Source organism: Magallana gigas, chromosome 1, assembly GCF_963853765.1.
Source record: "Magallana gigas chromosome 1, xbMagGiga1.1, whole genome shotgun sequence".
Classification (NCBI taxonomy): domain Eukaryota; kingdom Metazoa; phylum Mollusca; class Bivalvia; order Ostreida; family Ostreidae; genus Magallana; species Magallana gigas.
In genome coordinates this window covers 5,820,317-5,834,133 of record NC_088853.1, presented here as the reverse complement: position 1 = coordinate 5,834,133, position 13,817 = coordinate 5,820,317, and the positions used below count along the sequence as shown (strand labels likewise).

General features: G+C 29.3%; 1 protein-coding gene across 1 annotated transcript in view; it reads left to right on the top strand.

Annotated features, from left to right (window-relative positions):
* Positions 1–13,817, top strand: part of LOC117687527 (uncharacterized) — a 70,566-nt gene that overhangs the window by 36,837 nt on the left and 19,912 nt on the right. The window contains exons 19-32 of the mRNA XM_066084846.1: positions 2,524–2,634; positions 4,160–4,270; positions 5,146–5,256; positions 5,900–6,010; positions 6,742–6,852; positions 7,089–7,199; positions 8,075–8,185; positions 8,829–8,939; positions 9,673–9,783; positions 10,018–10,128; positions 11,008–11,118; positions 11,761–11,871; positions 12,593–12,703; positions 13,408–13,518. Of these exons, the coding sequence (XP_065940918.1) occupies positions 2,524–2,634; positions 4,160–4,270; positions 5,146–5,256; positions 5,900–6,010; positions 6,742–6,852; positions 7,089–7,199; positions 8,075–8,185; positions 8,829–8,939; positions 9,673–9,783; positions 10,018–10,128; positions 11,008–11,118; positions 11,761–11,871; positions 12,593–12,703; positions 13,408–13,518 (1,554 nt within the window). The remainder of the gene's footprint in view (positions 1–2,523; positions 2,635–4,159; positions 4,271–5,145; positions 5,257–5,899; positions 6,011–6,741; positions 6,853–7,088; positions 7,200–8,074; positions 8,186–8,828; positions 8,940–9,672; positions 9,784–10,017; positions 10,129–11,007; positions 11,119–11,760; positions 11,872–12,592; positions 12,704–13,407; positions 13,519–13,817) is intronic.

Below are 13,817 nucleotides of genomic sequence, written 5' to 3'. Positions count from 1 at the left end.
TAACAAGATACACTTGTGTAAATCATTTTGTGAGAATTCACAAATATTCTTTCTGTTAAGTGCAGATAGGTCACGAATTTGGCATGTTTCCAACTTTTTGTAAAATTATAAAAATATACATTTTTTAAATGCTTAAAAGTCAGAAAATGGCACTTTAAATTCACTAAATCTGTTTTTAGTTATAAAAGGACATTTATCTTTACAATATATCATAAATCTGTCTTTGGACTCTCAATAATATTGCAAATATATTGTCTTAAAGTTAGATATTGTTCTACTTTTAAAACTCTCCAGAATCTGTAGTTTAGCGTTAGTTTTACATTGTCACAAGTATATTATGGGAAAAAAAACTTATATATTCGCAAGCCAAACTATATTTTATTGAACTGAAGGGTTGCTTCAACACATTTCAGGGGTTTTTTAATCAATGCCATTAATTAAAACACGAGAAATCATGGGAAAATGGGAATTTGAATATACATGTAAGCTGAAGTTAACTTAACTATTTTTTTTAAAATCTTATATATCTCACTATTAATGAAAGAAAAAGTAAGCAAGCTTACATAGCACCCACACCCCATTATTTGCCAGTGCTACACATTAAGACAGAGTACCCATTACTCACTTTTATTCAAGCAGTCAAAATCAATACTTATAAGAGTGTAACCTTAACATCTGCAGGGTGGTTTATAGATGGCCAATGAAATATACACATACAGAAACGTGATGTCTATTGCAACAGACTCTGATGATAACGATGAAAAATTGCACGAGGCATTCCTAGTGAATTCCAAATGATTTCAACATAGAAAGAATAATCTTACCGTGACCAGGCTACTCTCAGGTCAAACCTCTGTCATTTTAACGATATATCATTCTATCTAATTTCAACATACCCCATTATAAATTGAATCTTTGTAAGGCCTAAAAAAAAGCTGTGTGTTTAGGGAAACCCGACCTAACCTACAAAAATGCCCCGATCCTACCATTTTTAGATGTCTGTTTTTATCCGATTGTGAATTTTTAAAAAGAAATCTGTTTTTGAATGTGACACAAACAAACATTCTTAGGATTCATTCAGAAAAAAATATGATAAAATTAAAAAAATCCATACCTACCTAACCTAATTTTTTCATCAGTGTTACTCTAAACACAGAATTTTTTATATAGGCCTAAGAAATCAGTTCTCGTTTTTGTGGATTTTTTCGAGTAAAATATGATAATCTGTGAATGATATTATCTTAGAAAATTTCCCTTTCATCTATTTTAATTGCACTTCAATTACAGGTTTGATCGTCCAAATATGCTGCTTATATAGGCCTATATCGGGACAGAAAATAGCAGTTTATAGACTAGATACAAGTTTCCATCAAACTTCAATATGTGATATAGTGAATAACACTAACAAGATGGGGCAATTTTTGTGCAATCAAAATCATTCAATATCATAATATATATTAACAACAGTTACACTCACAGCATTTCTCAATACTTTGCCTGAACTTGAACTTATATAGTTTTGTCAACATTCTAAATAGTTTACCTTCTCTACAGAAGAGCGCAACAGGGAAGACAATTCTAACAGTAGAAATGAAATGCACATGTAATGAATAAGAATTTTATTAGAAACAATGATAACAACTATTCTTTTTTATTAAAAGCAAAATAAGGTGTTTTTTCATGTTTAATTACAAATTTTGACTTCAGTGGATTAAAATCGCTTGTAAAATAAAATTTTAAAAACCAACAAATTTTTATTTTATTTGAAAATGGGATGTTTTTGTTAATTTATTACTTTTTAGTCCTTGAGGGCCCAACGATGGATTTCATATATTTGTAACAATACATCAGACGGTTTCTTATTAACTCAAAATTTCTAAAAATAATGCGCAATTTTCTGAGAAATTCTTTCTGAAAAATTGACAAAAATGTATAATTATCATTTATTGGCATCCTGCCAACATTTACACCCTTGGGCCTTCATGGTATATATAGAAATATGAAAATAAATAAGCAACGATTAAAGGTTTGAACTTCCCATTTAAGAATGTAGTCTTATTTTTTTCAAATATTTTTTATACATTTTGTAGTTGATTACTGAATTTGACCATTTTTCTCTTAACTTTTCTGGATTTTTAAAGGCAAATCAACCAGAATGCAATACTGGCCGTTACTATAAATAGAAACATCCAGTGCAAAAACAAACATCATATATCTGACTCTAGATGAGTATCCTTTAAATCTATGATAAAATTTTGTTCATTCTTAAGACTTGCTGCCACAGCTTTTTTCCATATTTGCATGGTTCTCTCGTAGACTTGCTCTTAAAGAATGTTTTATTGTTTTTGTGTTGGTTATATATATATATATATATATATATATATATATATATATATATATATATATATATATATATATATATATATATATACTGTTTATTTCCTTTTTATTTTTTGATTATTTATACTGTGTGATATCACCTTTCACTCATTTTGGATTATATATATATATATATTTTTTTAGATTTATGTTTCATTGATGGCATATGTTATAAGGATGGTCAAACACAAACAGACAAAGACTGTAAGGTCTGTCAACCAAATTCATCAAGAACCGACTGGACATTGAAAAAAAGTAACATTAATTAATGTGTATCTTTAAATTCAAATCACAGGCTGATGCATATGACTTCTTGTGTGAATTCAGTCATAGCTGCTTGATGATTTTTGCGTGATTTACATAGACAGTAAAAATAATTACTATTTCTTTCAAAACATTTTATTGTCAGAGACAACAACATGGACAGATATCCCTAAAATATTCTAAACGAATTTTAAAAATCAATTGATTTGTTTTTGATATGTTTAAAACACCTTTGTGAATAAAGCATTTTTTTTTAACTAAGGATATAATTGCAATACATGTATTTTATAGATCACTGCCTGATTAATGAGGTTTGTTTCATGAATAGCCAATACAATGAGTCCAATCCGTGTCAACTTTGCAATGCATCATAAAGCAGAGACACTTGGGTAGAAAATCCTGGTATGTTTACTCTGTGTGTATATCAATCTTTTATGTGCGTATCCATTTATATTGGTCAGGGATATCAGTTCCAGAAATTCAGGGGTGGGAGGTAGACACAATTCATTTTAATTGTTACCCCAATTACACATGCTAACATGCATATGATTTTCATTTAACATACATAAAAAGTACACTTAGAAGTATTTATAATGAAGTTGTATAATAAAGTTGTATATCACTTTAATTACGAAATTTGGTTAAGATTTATAAGCCATTTTAGTCGGGATTAGGATGTAATAGAAGAGGGAGTATAATCACAAACATTGTACATTACAGATGTTTGGATACAATTTGTATTCATATTATTCATTTTATAGAACATGAAAAAAAAGTTTGACTCTTTATATGCTTCATCGTCACCATCGTCACCAATAGAAAAAAAACTGCTTGTAACAAAAGAAGAAAAAGTAATGGAGTACCCTAAGACTTTATTGACGTACTTCCCATATGATAATACAAAACGATATATTTATATGGTTTTGCTCATTTAACACAGTGCATTAGATATACAATAAACATAATTTAAACATTACAAAAGGTATTTGTAATTACTTATATCTTTGAAAATATATAAAATGTCGTTCGTTATAATAAAAGTTATCGTATTGAGAAAACCTTTACTCACTATGGTTTTGCTTATATAACAAGCAGCATAAATTACAAAAATTAAAAACAAAACTTTTACATTTGATGAGATTTGGCCTTAAATGTAAAAAAAAAAATTTTGGTTGTAAAACGAGACCAGTATTTGTGTCCTTTTTATTGATATAAGACTATAATTTTTGTTGTTGTTCCAGATTTTTGCTCAATTGATGGCACATGCTATAGTGACGGCCAAACACAAGTAGAAAAAGACTGCCTTGTCTGCCAACCAAATTCAACAAGAATCACCTTGACATTGAAAAATGGTTTATTGATGTTATATTACAATGTATCAATATTTAATTACAATTGCTGAATTAAAACCATTTAATGTAAAATTTAAATTTCTTTCTCCTATTTTGATAGCTTAACTGGTCAAAATTCAACAAATTTTTCTTAAAGCTATAACTACAAAAACTTTTTTTCATAGATCACTGCCTGATAAATGAGTTGTGCTTTATGAATAGCCAATCAAATGAATCCAATCCGTGTCAACTTTGCAATACGTCACAAAGCAAAGACTCTTGGGCAGAAAACCCTGGTATGTTTATATTGTGTTTATACCAATTATTGGTGTACCTATCCATTTCCATTGATCCGGTTTTTCAGTTTTAATTACGTAATTGGAGGGTTTGGAACTAAATGCAATTCATTGTAATTCTTACCCCAATCGCACATACATATGATTTTCATTCGTTATCAATGCACAAAAAAGTGTACCGAGAAGTTTTTATTATGAAGTTGTAGATCACGCAAACTATTTGGTAGATGTTTAAAAGCCATTCTAGTCAAGATAAGGATGTATTAGTAGAGGCAGTGTAATCTCAAAATTGTATACATAACAAATGTTTGAATACAAATATTATACATTATATCCATTTTTCATTTTAACAAAGTAGACAGAAGAAACCATCGGACTTGTTTTTATTCTTTATCTTCATCATAAAAAATAGAAAGCAAGAATTTGATCGTAACGAAAGAAAAAAAAGAAAAAAATCTAAAACTTTTTACACGTACTTCCCATTTGATAATACAAAGCGATAGCTAAGAGTCCGTTAATTAGACACCAAGTGCATAAGCTATACAATCAACAGGATTAGAACATTGCAAATGTAATGTCATATGTACACGAAACACAGACCCCTGTTATGCACATTTACTAATATTTAAGAAAATGGAAATAATTTCTTTCTTTAGAATACATTTTATTATATCGAGAAAAATTATGTACACTATAGTTCTGCTTATATAGAAGGTGGCATAATATTAAAGCGTATACAATGTTTATTTTCAGATTTTGTGAGATTGAACGATATAAAATATGAAATATAAAAGAAAAATGGAATTGGAATTGTCAAATAAAACCAGTGATTGTTATCTTTCGATATTGCAAGAACAGTTAATTTGTTGTTTCAGATTTTTGCTTCATTGATGGTACATGCTATAGTGAAGGTCAAACACAAGAAGGAAAAGACTGTCTTGTCTGCCAACCAAATTCAACAAGATCCAACTGGACATTGAAAAATGGTTAATAAATTTTAAAATATCAATTTGTTTTAGGATTTCTTACGGTCAACATCTAGTAAATGATAGGTGCCAACAGGTTCATAGAGTTTAAGATATAAACTCTTTCAATGATCCTTTATAACAATAGCTTTGTAAGATAATGTGTACTGGGGCTAATATATTGGTTAAACACAATGAAAAATCATGTTTTAAACTGTCATTTTCAATGAAATATGAACGAAATAAGAAACACATTTCGGAAATCTGTCCAATGTTGACTAATAAAATATATCTTATATGCCAACAGTCTCCCAAATAACGGAATTAAACAAGTTATTGACCTCTTAATTAAAGTGATGTGAAATTGATTATAGGTATCGGGATTACTTTTCCCATGATTTAACATAGAATGTCAAGAAATTGTTTAATTTTCGACATAACTTCTTTGAAGCCGTGAAGTACGGGGGGAAGATTCTTCAAATCAATAATGACGTCATAATGGTTCTATCACCAAAAAGACACTTGGAGTCATTTATTAGATCTTGAACTTAATTCAAACCCTTTAAAGTAAAAACTAATCTTATTTGTTCACAATCGATTTGACAATTTATTTATACATGTCCAAATATGTTTAAGATATCATTACAATAACTGTTCTTTATAGATCACTGCCTGATAAATGGGTTGTGTTTTATGAATAGTCAGTCCAATGAATTCAATCCTTGTCAACTTTGTGATACGTCACAACGCAAAGACTCTTGGACGGAAAACCCTGGTAAGTTTACTCTGTATCTAATCCAGTCTTTTGGAAACGTATCGATTTCCATTTACCATATAATTAAATTGTCATCCTCAAATTTTAAGAGTGGAGTGTCAATATAAAATTCCCTGTTATATTTAACGAAATTACATATGAACACATACATTGGAATTTTATCGGTGATTAATAGATATGTAAGTTATTCTAGGAAGTATTAGGTACAGTATGAAGTGACTGATTAAACTTAATAGTCAAGTTGTTTTTGTATTTTATCAAGATAGCTTATATAAGAGGAAAATATTCCTATAATGAAAATATCATGTCAAAAGTATAATGTAATATAGTTTATGAGCTTCAAATTCTTTACTCTATTTTTATGTTTCATCCTAATGTAGATGAAGTCATTTCATTGTAAAGCGGCTACACATTGGGTATTACAATTGTGATGCTAAATATGCACAAAATACAGGCTCATTAGAGCAATTGCTCTTTATTTTGAAAGAAAGAAAACTTTGTTACAAATAAAATCTATTGTATCGTCAAAACTTGAAAACATTTTTTCGATTAACAAAGAAGCAGATAACATATACAAATTGAAAAATGTCGAAATATTTTTTTTTTCAAATTTTGTGAATTGGTAAAACATATCAAAACAAAAACATAAGAATAAACCGATCAGCAGAATCTGTTAAGATTACGGATTGCTACTTCGTTACATTAATTACTTCTCATTTTCGTTTTTCTAGAATTTTGTTTCATTAACGGTACATGCGTTAATGATACTCAAACACAAGAAGGGAGAGACTGTCTTTTCTGCCAGCCAACTTCAACGAGAACCGACTGGACATTGAAAAATGGTTAAATAATTTATTTGCATATAATTTGTTTAAAAAATTATCATCGGTTAAGAAACGTCCTGTAATAAAAATATATACTTTTCGCTATGTTTGTTAGCTTACATGGGATAAAAAATGAAATGAGCTATAAAAAGCTCACTAGGTCTTAGTTTGTTTGCAATGGTATTTTTAAAATTATGAAACGGTAATCAGTTTCTGTTCTAATTAGATATAATTACATTAACTATCTTTTATAGATCACTGCCTGATAAACGAGTTGTGTTTTATGAATAGCCAATCAAATGAATCCAATCCGTGTCAACTTTGCAATACATCACAAAGCAAAGACTCTTGGACGGAAAACCCTGGTATGTTTACATTGTGTATATACCAATTATTGATGTACTTATCCATTTCCATTGATCCGGTTTTTCAGTTTTTATTCCGGAATTGCAGGGTTTGAAACTAAATGCAATTCATTGTAATTCTTACCCCAATCGCACATACATATGATTTTCATTCGTTATCAATGCACAAAAAAGTGTACCGAGAAGTTTTTAATATGAAGTTGTAGATCACGCAAACTATTTGGTAGATGTTTAAAAGCCATTCTAGTCAAGATAAGGATTTACTAGTAGAGGCAGTGTAATCTCAAAATTGTATACATAACAAATGTTTGAATACAAATATTATACATTATATCCATTTTTCATTTTAACAAAGTAGACAGAAGAAACCATCGAACTTGTTTTTATTCTTTATCTTCATCATAAAAAATAGAAAGCAAGAATTTGATCGTAACGAAAGAAAAAAAAGAAAAAAATCTAAAACTTTTCACACGTACTTCCCATTTGATAATACAAAGCGATAGCTAAGAGTCCGTTAATTAGACACCAAGTGCATAAGCTATACAATCAACAGGATTAGAACATTGCAAATGTAATGTCATATGTACACGAAACACAGACCCCTGTTATGCACATTTACTAATATTTAAGAAAATGGAAATAATTTCTTTCTTTAGAATACATTTTATTATATCGAGAAAAATTATGTACACTATAGTTCTGCTTATATAGAAGGTGGCATAATATTAAAGCGTATACAATGTTTATTTTCAGATTTTGTGAGATTGAACGATATAAAATATGAAATATAAAAGAAAAATGGAATTGGCATTGTCAAATAAAACCAGTGATTGTTATCTTTCGATATTGCAAGAACAGTTAATTTGTTGTTTCAGATTTTTGCTTCATTGATGGTACATGCTATAGTGAAGGTCAAACACAAGAAGGAAAAGACTGTCTTGTCTGCCAACCAAATTCAACAAGATCCAACTGGACATTGAAAAATTGTTAATAAATTTTAAAATATCAATTTGTTTTAGGATTTCTTACGGTCAACATCTAGTAAATGATAGGTGCCAACAGGTTCATAGAGTTTAAGATATAAACTCTTTCAATGATCCTTTATAACAATAGCTTTGTTAGATAATGTGTACTGGGGCTAATATATTGGGTAAACACAATGAAAAATCATGTTTTAAACTGTCATTTTCAATGAAATATGAACGAAATAAGAAACACATTTCGGAAATCTGTCCAATGTTGACTAATAAAATTTATCTAATATGCCAACAGTCTCCCAAAAAACGGAATTAAACAAGTTCTTGACCTCTTAATTAAAGTGATGTGAAATTGATTATAGGTATCGGGATTACTTTTCCCATGATTTAACATAGAATGTCAAGAAATTGTTTAATTTTTTACATAACTTCTTTGAAGCCGTGAAGTACGGGGGGAAGATTCTTCAAATCATTAATGACGTCATAATGGTTCTATCACCAAAAAGACACTTGGAGTCATTTATTAGATCTTGAACTTAATTCAAACCCTTTAAAGTAAAAACTAATCTTATTTGTTCACAATCGATTTGACAATTTATTTATACATGTCCAAATATGTTTAAGATATCATTACAATAACTGTTCTTTATAGATCACTGCCTGATAAATGGGTTGTGTTTGATGAATAGTCAGTCCAATGAATTCAATCCTTGTCAACTTTGTGATACGTCACAACGCAAAGACTCTTGGACGGAAAACCCTGGTAAGTTTACTCTGTATCTAATCCAGTCTTTTGGAAACGTATCGATTTCCATTTACCATATAATTAAATTGTCATCCTCAAATTTTAAGAGTGGAGTGTCAATATAAAATTCCCTGTTATATTTAACGAAATTACATATGAACACATACATTGGAATTTTATCGGTGATTAATAGATATGTAAGTTATTCTAGGAAGTATTAGGTACAGTATGAAGTGACTGATTAAACTTAATAGTCAAGTTGTTTTTGTATTTTATCAAGATAGCTTATATAAGAGGAAAATATTCCTATAATGAAAATATCATGTCAAAAGTATAATGTAATATAGTTTATGAGCTTCAAATTCTTTACTCTATTTTTATGTTTCATCCTAATGTAGATGAAGTCATTTCATTGTAAAGCGGCTACACATTGGGTATTACAATTGTGATGCTAAATATGCACAAAATACAGGCTCATTAGAGCAATTGCTCATTATTTTGAAAGAAAAAAAACTTTGTTACAAATGAAATCTATTGTATCGTCAAAACTTGAAAACATTATTTTTTCGATTAACAAAGAAGCAGATAACATATACAAATTGAAAAATGTCAAAACATTTGTTTTTCAAATTTTGTGAATTGGTAAAACATAGCAAAACGAAAACATAAGAATAAACTGATCCGCATAATCTGTTAAGATTACGGATTGCTACTTCGTTACATTAATTACTTCACATTTTCGTTTTTCTAGAATTTTGTTTCATTAACGGTACATGCGTTAATGATACTCAAACACTAGAAGGGAGAGACTGTCTTTTCTGCCAGCCAAATTCAACGAGAACCGACTGGACATTGAAAAATGGTTAAATAATAGTTTGCATATAATTTGTTTAAAAAAATTATCATCGGTTAAGAAACGTCCTGTAATTAAAATATATACTTTTCGCTATGTTTGTTTACATGGTAAAAAAAAATGGAATGAGCTATTAAAAACTCACTAGGTCTTAGTTTGTTTGCAATGGTATTTTTTAAAATCATGAAACGATATTCAATTTCTGCTTTAATTAGATATAATTACATTAACTATCTTTTATAGATCACTGCCTGATAAACGAGTTGTGTTTTATGAATAGCCAATCAAATGAATCCAATCCGTGTCAACTTTGCAATACATCACAAAGCAAAGACTCTTGGACGGAAAACCCTGGTATGTTTACATTGTGTATATACCAATTATTGATGTACTTATCCATTTCCATTGATCCGGTTTTTCAGTTTTTATTCCAATATTGCAGGGTTTGGAACTCAATGCAATTCATTGTAATTCTAACCCCAATCGCACATAATATGTTTTTTATTCGTTATCAATGCACAAAAAAGTGTACCGAGAAGTTTTTAATATGAAGTTGTAGATCACGCAAACTATTTGGTTGATGTTTAAAAACCATTTTAGTCAAGATAAGGATGTATTAGTAGAGGCAGTATAATCTTAAAATTTGTATAAATTACAAATGTTTGAATACAAATATTATACATCATATCCATTTTTCATTTTAACAAAGTAGACAGAAGAAACCATCGGACTTGTTTTTATTCTTTATCTTCATTAAATATTTGAAGCAAAAATTTGATCATAACGAAAGAAGAAAAAGAAAAAAATCTCAAACTTTTTACACGTACTTCCAATTTGATAATACAAAGCGATAGGTTCCTATGAGTCCGTTAATTTGACACCAAGTGCATTAGCTATACAATCAACAGGATTAGAACATTGCAAATGTAATGTCATATGTACATGCAACACAGACCCCTGTTATGCCAAATTTCTCATATTTTAGAAAATGGTAATAATTTCTGTCGTTTTGATAAAAATTATTGTATCGAGGAAAAATTAAGTACATTATGGTTCTGCTTACATAAAAGGCGGCATATTATTTAATTAAATAACATGATTATTTTTAGATTTAGTGAGATTGAAATATATAAAAATATAGACTATAAAAGAAAAATGAAATTGGAATTGTCAAATAAAACCAGTGATTGTTTTCTTTCGATATTGCAAGAACGGGTTAATTTGTTGTTTCAGATTTTTGCTTCATTGATGGTACATGCTATAGTGAAGGTCAAACACAAGAAGGAAAAGACTGTCTTGTCTGCCAACCAAATTCAACAAGATCCAACTGGACATTGAAAAATGGTTAATGAATATTAAAATATCAATTTGTTTTAGGATTTCTTACGGTCAACATCTAGTAAATGAAAGGTGCCAGCAGGTTCATATAGTTTAAGATATAAACTCATTGAATGATCTTTTATAACAATAGCTTTGTTAGATAATGTGTACTGGGGCTGACTTATTTGATAAACACAATAAAAAAATCATGTTTTAAACTGTCATTTTCAATGAAATATGAAAGAAATAAGAAACAAATTTCGGAAATCTATCCAATGTTGACTAATAAAATATATCTAATATGCCAACAGTCTCCCAAATAATGGAAATAAACAAGTTCTTGACCTCTCATTTAAAGTGATGTGTAATTGATTATAGGTATCGGGATTACTTTTCCCATGATTTAACATAGAATGTCAAGAAATTGTTTAATTTTTTACATAACTTCTTTGAAGCCGTGAAGTACGGGGGAAAGATTCTTCAAATCAATAATGACGTCATAATGGTTCTATCACCAAAAAGACACTTGGAGTCATTTATTAGATCTTGACCTTAATTCAAACCCTTTAAAGTAAAAAGTAATCTTATTTGTTCACAATTGATTTGACAATTTATTTGAAAGTCCAACTATGTTTAAGATATAATTGCAATAACTGTCATTTTTAGATCACTGCCTGATAAATGGGTTGTGTTTGATGAATAGTCAGTCCAATGAATTCAATCCTTGTCAACTTTGTGATACGTCACAACGCAAAGACTCTTGGGCAGAAAACCCTGGTATGTTTACTCTGTATTTAAACCAGTCTTTTTGAAACGTATCGATTTCCATTTACCAATTAATTAGATTTTCATCCTCAAATTTTAAGAGTGGAGTGTAAATATAAAATTCCCTGTTATATTTAACGAAATTACATATTAACACATACATTGGATTTTTATCGGTGATTAATAGATATGTAAGTTATTCTAGGAAGTATTAGGTACAGTATGAAGTGACTGATTAAACTCAATAGTCAAGTTTATTTGTATTTTATCAAGATAGCTTAGATAAGAGGAAAACTATTCCTATAATGAAAATATCATGTCAAAAGTATAATGTAATATAGTCTATGAGCTTCAAATTCTTTACTCCATTTTTATGCTTCATCCTAATGTAGATGAAGTCATTTCATTGTAAAGCGGCTACACATTGGGTATTACAATTGCGATGCTAAATATGCACAACATACAGGCTCATTAGAGCAATTGCTCATTATTTTGAAAGAAAAAATACTTTGTAACAAATGAAATCTATTGTATCGTCAAAACTTGAAAACATTATTTTTTCGATTAACAAAGACGCAGATAACATATACAAATTGAATTTTGTTTTTCAAATTTTGTGAATTGGTAAAACATCGCAAAACGAAAACGTAAGAATAAACCGATCAGCAAAATCTGTTTAGATTACGGATTGCTACTTCCTTACATTAATTACTTCTCATTTTCGTTTTTCCAGAATTTTGTTTTATTAACGGTACATGCGTTAATGATACTCAAACACAAGAAGGGAGAGACTGTCTTGTCTGCCAACCAAATTCAACGAGAACCAACTGGACATTGAAAAATGGTTAAAAATATATTTGCATATAATTTGTTATGCTTAGTATATGTATAAAAATAGATATTGCAGTAGTTTTTTTTCTAGTCAATTATGCCAAATTTCAATGAAGAAAAATACGTCCAAAATTTGTTAACAAACAAACGACATAAAAGGGTTACGCGTTATTTCGCCTCGTGTTAAATTTCAGCCCTGTCGACGAGCGGGTATCATGGTTGTATTACGACTTTGACATCGTAATAAATAAAGGTCGAAATGATCAGACAAATTACAAATAAACATGTGTACGTTTTGTTTGCTAATATTTCTGAAGTTTGCTTTCTTTACAATCGATGCATAGTATGTAGGTTGAATACTAGTAACCCCAATCATTCGGGGGACGAAACCAAACGGTTTCCTTTTCTAAAAATTCACGTGATGCACTTTGGTTTGTTTCGTTTGCCAATGGTTTGTATGTAAAAAAATGTTGATACTGTAATAACAAAAAAATCGGATCATGCAGCTTTAAAAAATTATCATCGGTTAAGACACGTCCTGTAATAAAAATAGATAGTTTTCGCTATGTTTGTTAGCTTACACGGTAAAAAACATTGGAGTAAGCTATTAAAAACTCACTAGGTTTTAGTTTGTTTGCAATGGTATTTTTTACAATTATGAAACGGTAATCAATTTCTGTTCTAATTAGATATAATTCCATTAACTGTCTTTTATAGATCACTGCCTGATAAACGAGTTGTGTTTTATGAATAGCCAATCAAATGATACCAATCCGTGTCAACTTTGCAATGTATCACAAAGCAAAGACTCTTGGACGGAAAACCCTGGTATGTTGTCAATGTGAATATACCAATTATTGGTCTACCTATCCATTTCCATTGATCAGGTTTTTCAGTTTTTATTCCGAAATTTCAAAGTTGGGAAGTAAATACAAATCATCACACATACATATGATTTTCATTTGTGATCAATATGCAAAAACGTGTACCGAGAAGTTTTTATTATGAAGTTGTAGATCACGCCAATCATTTGGTTGATGTTTAAATGCCATTTTAGTCAAGATAAGAATGTATTAGTAGAGGCAGTATAATTTCAAAATTTGTATAAATTACAGATGTTTGGATAC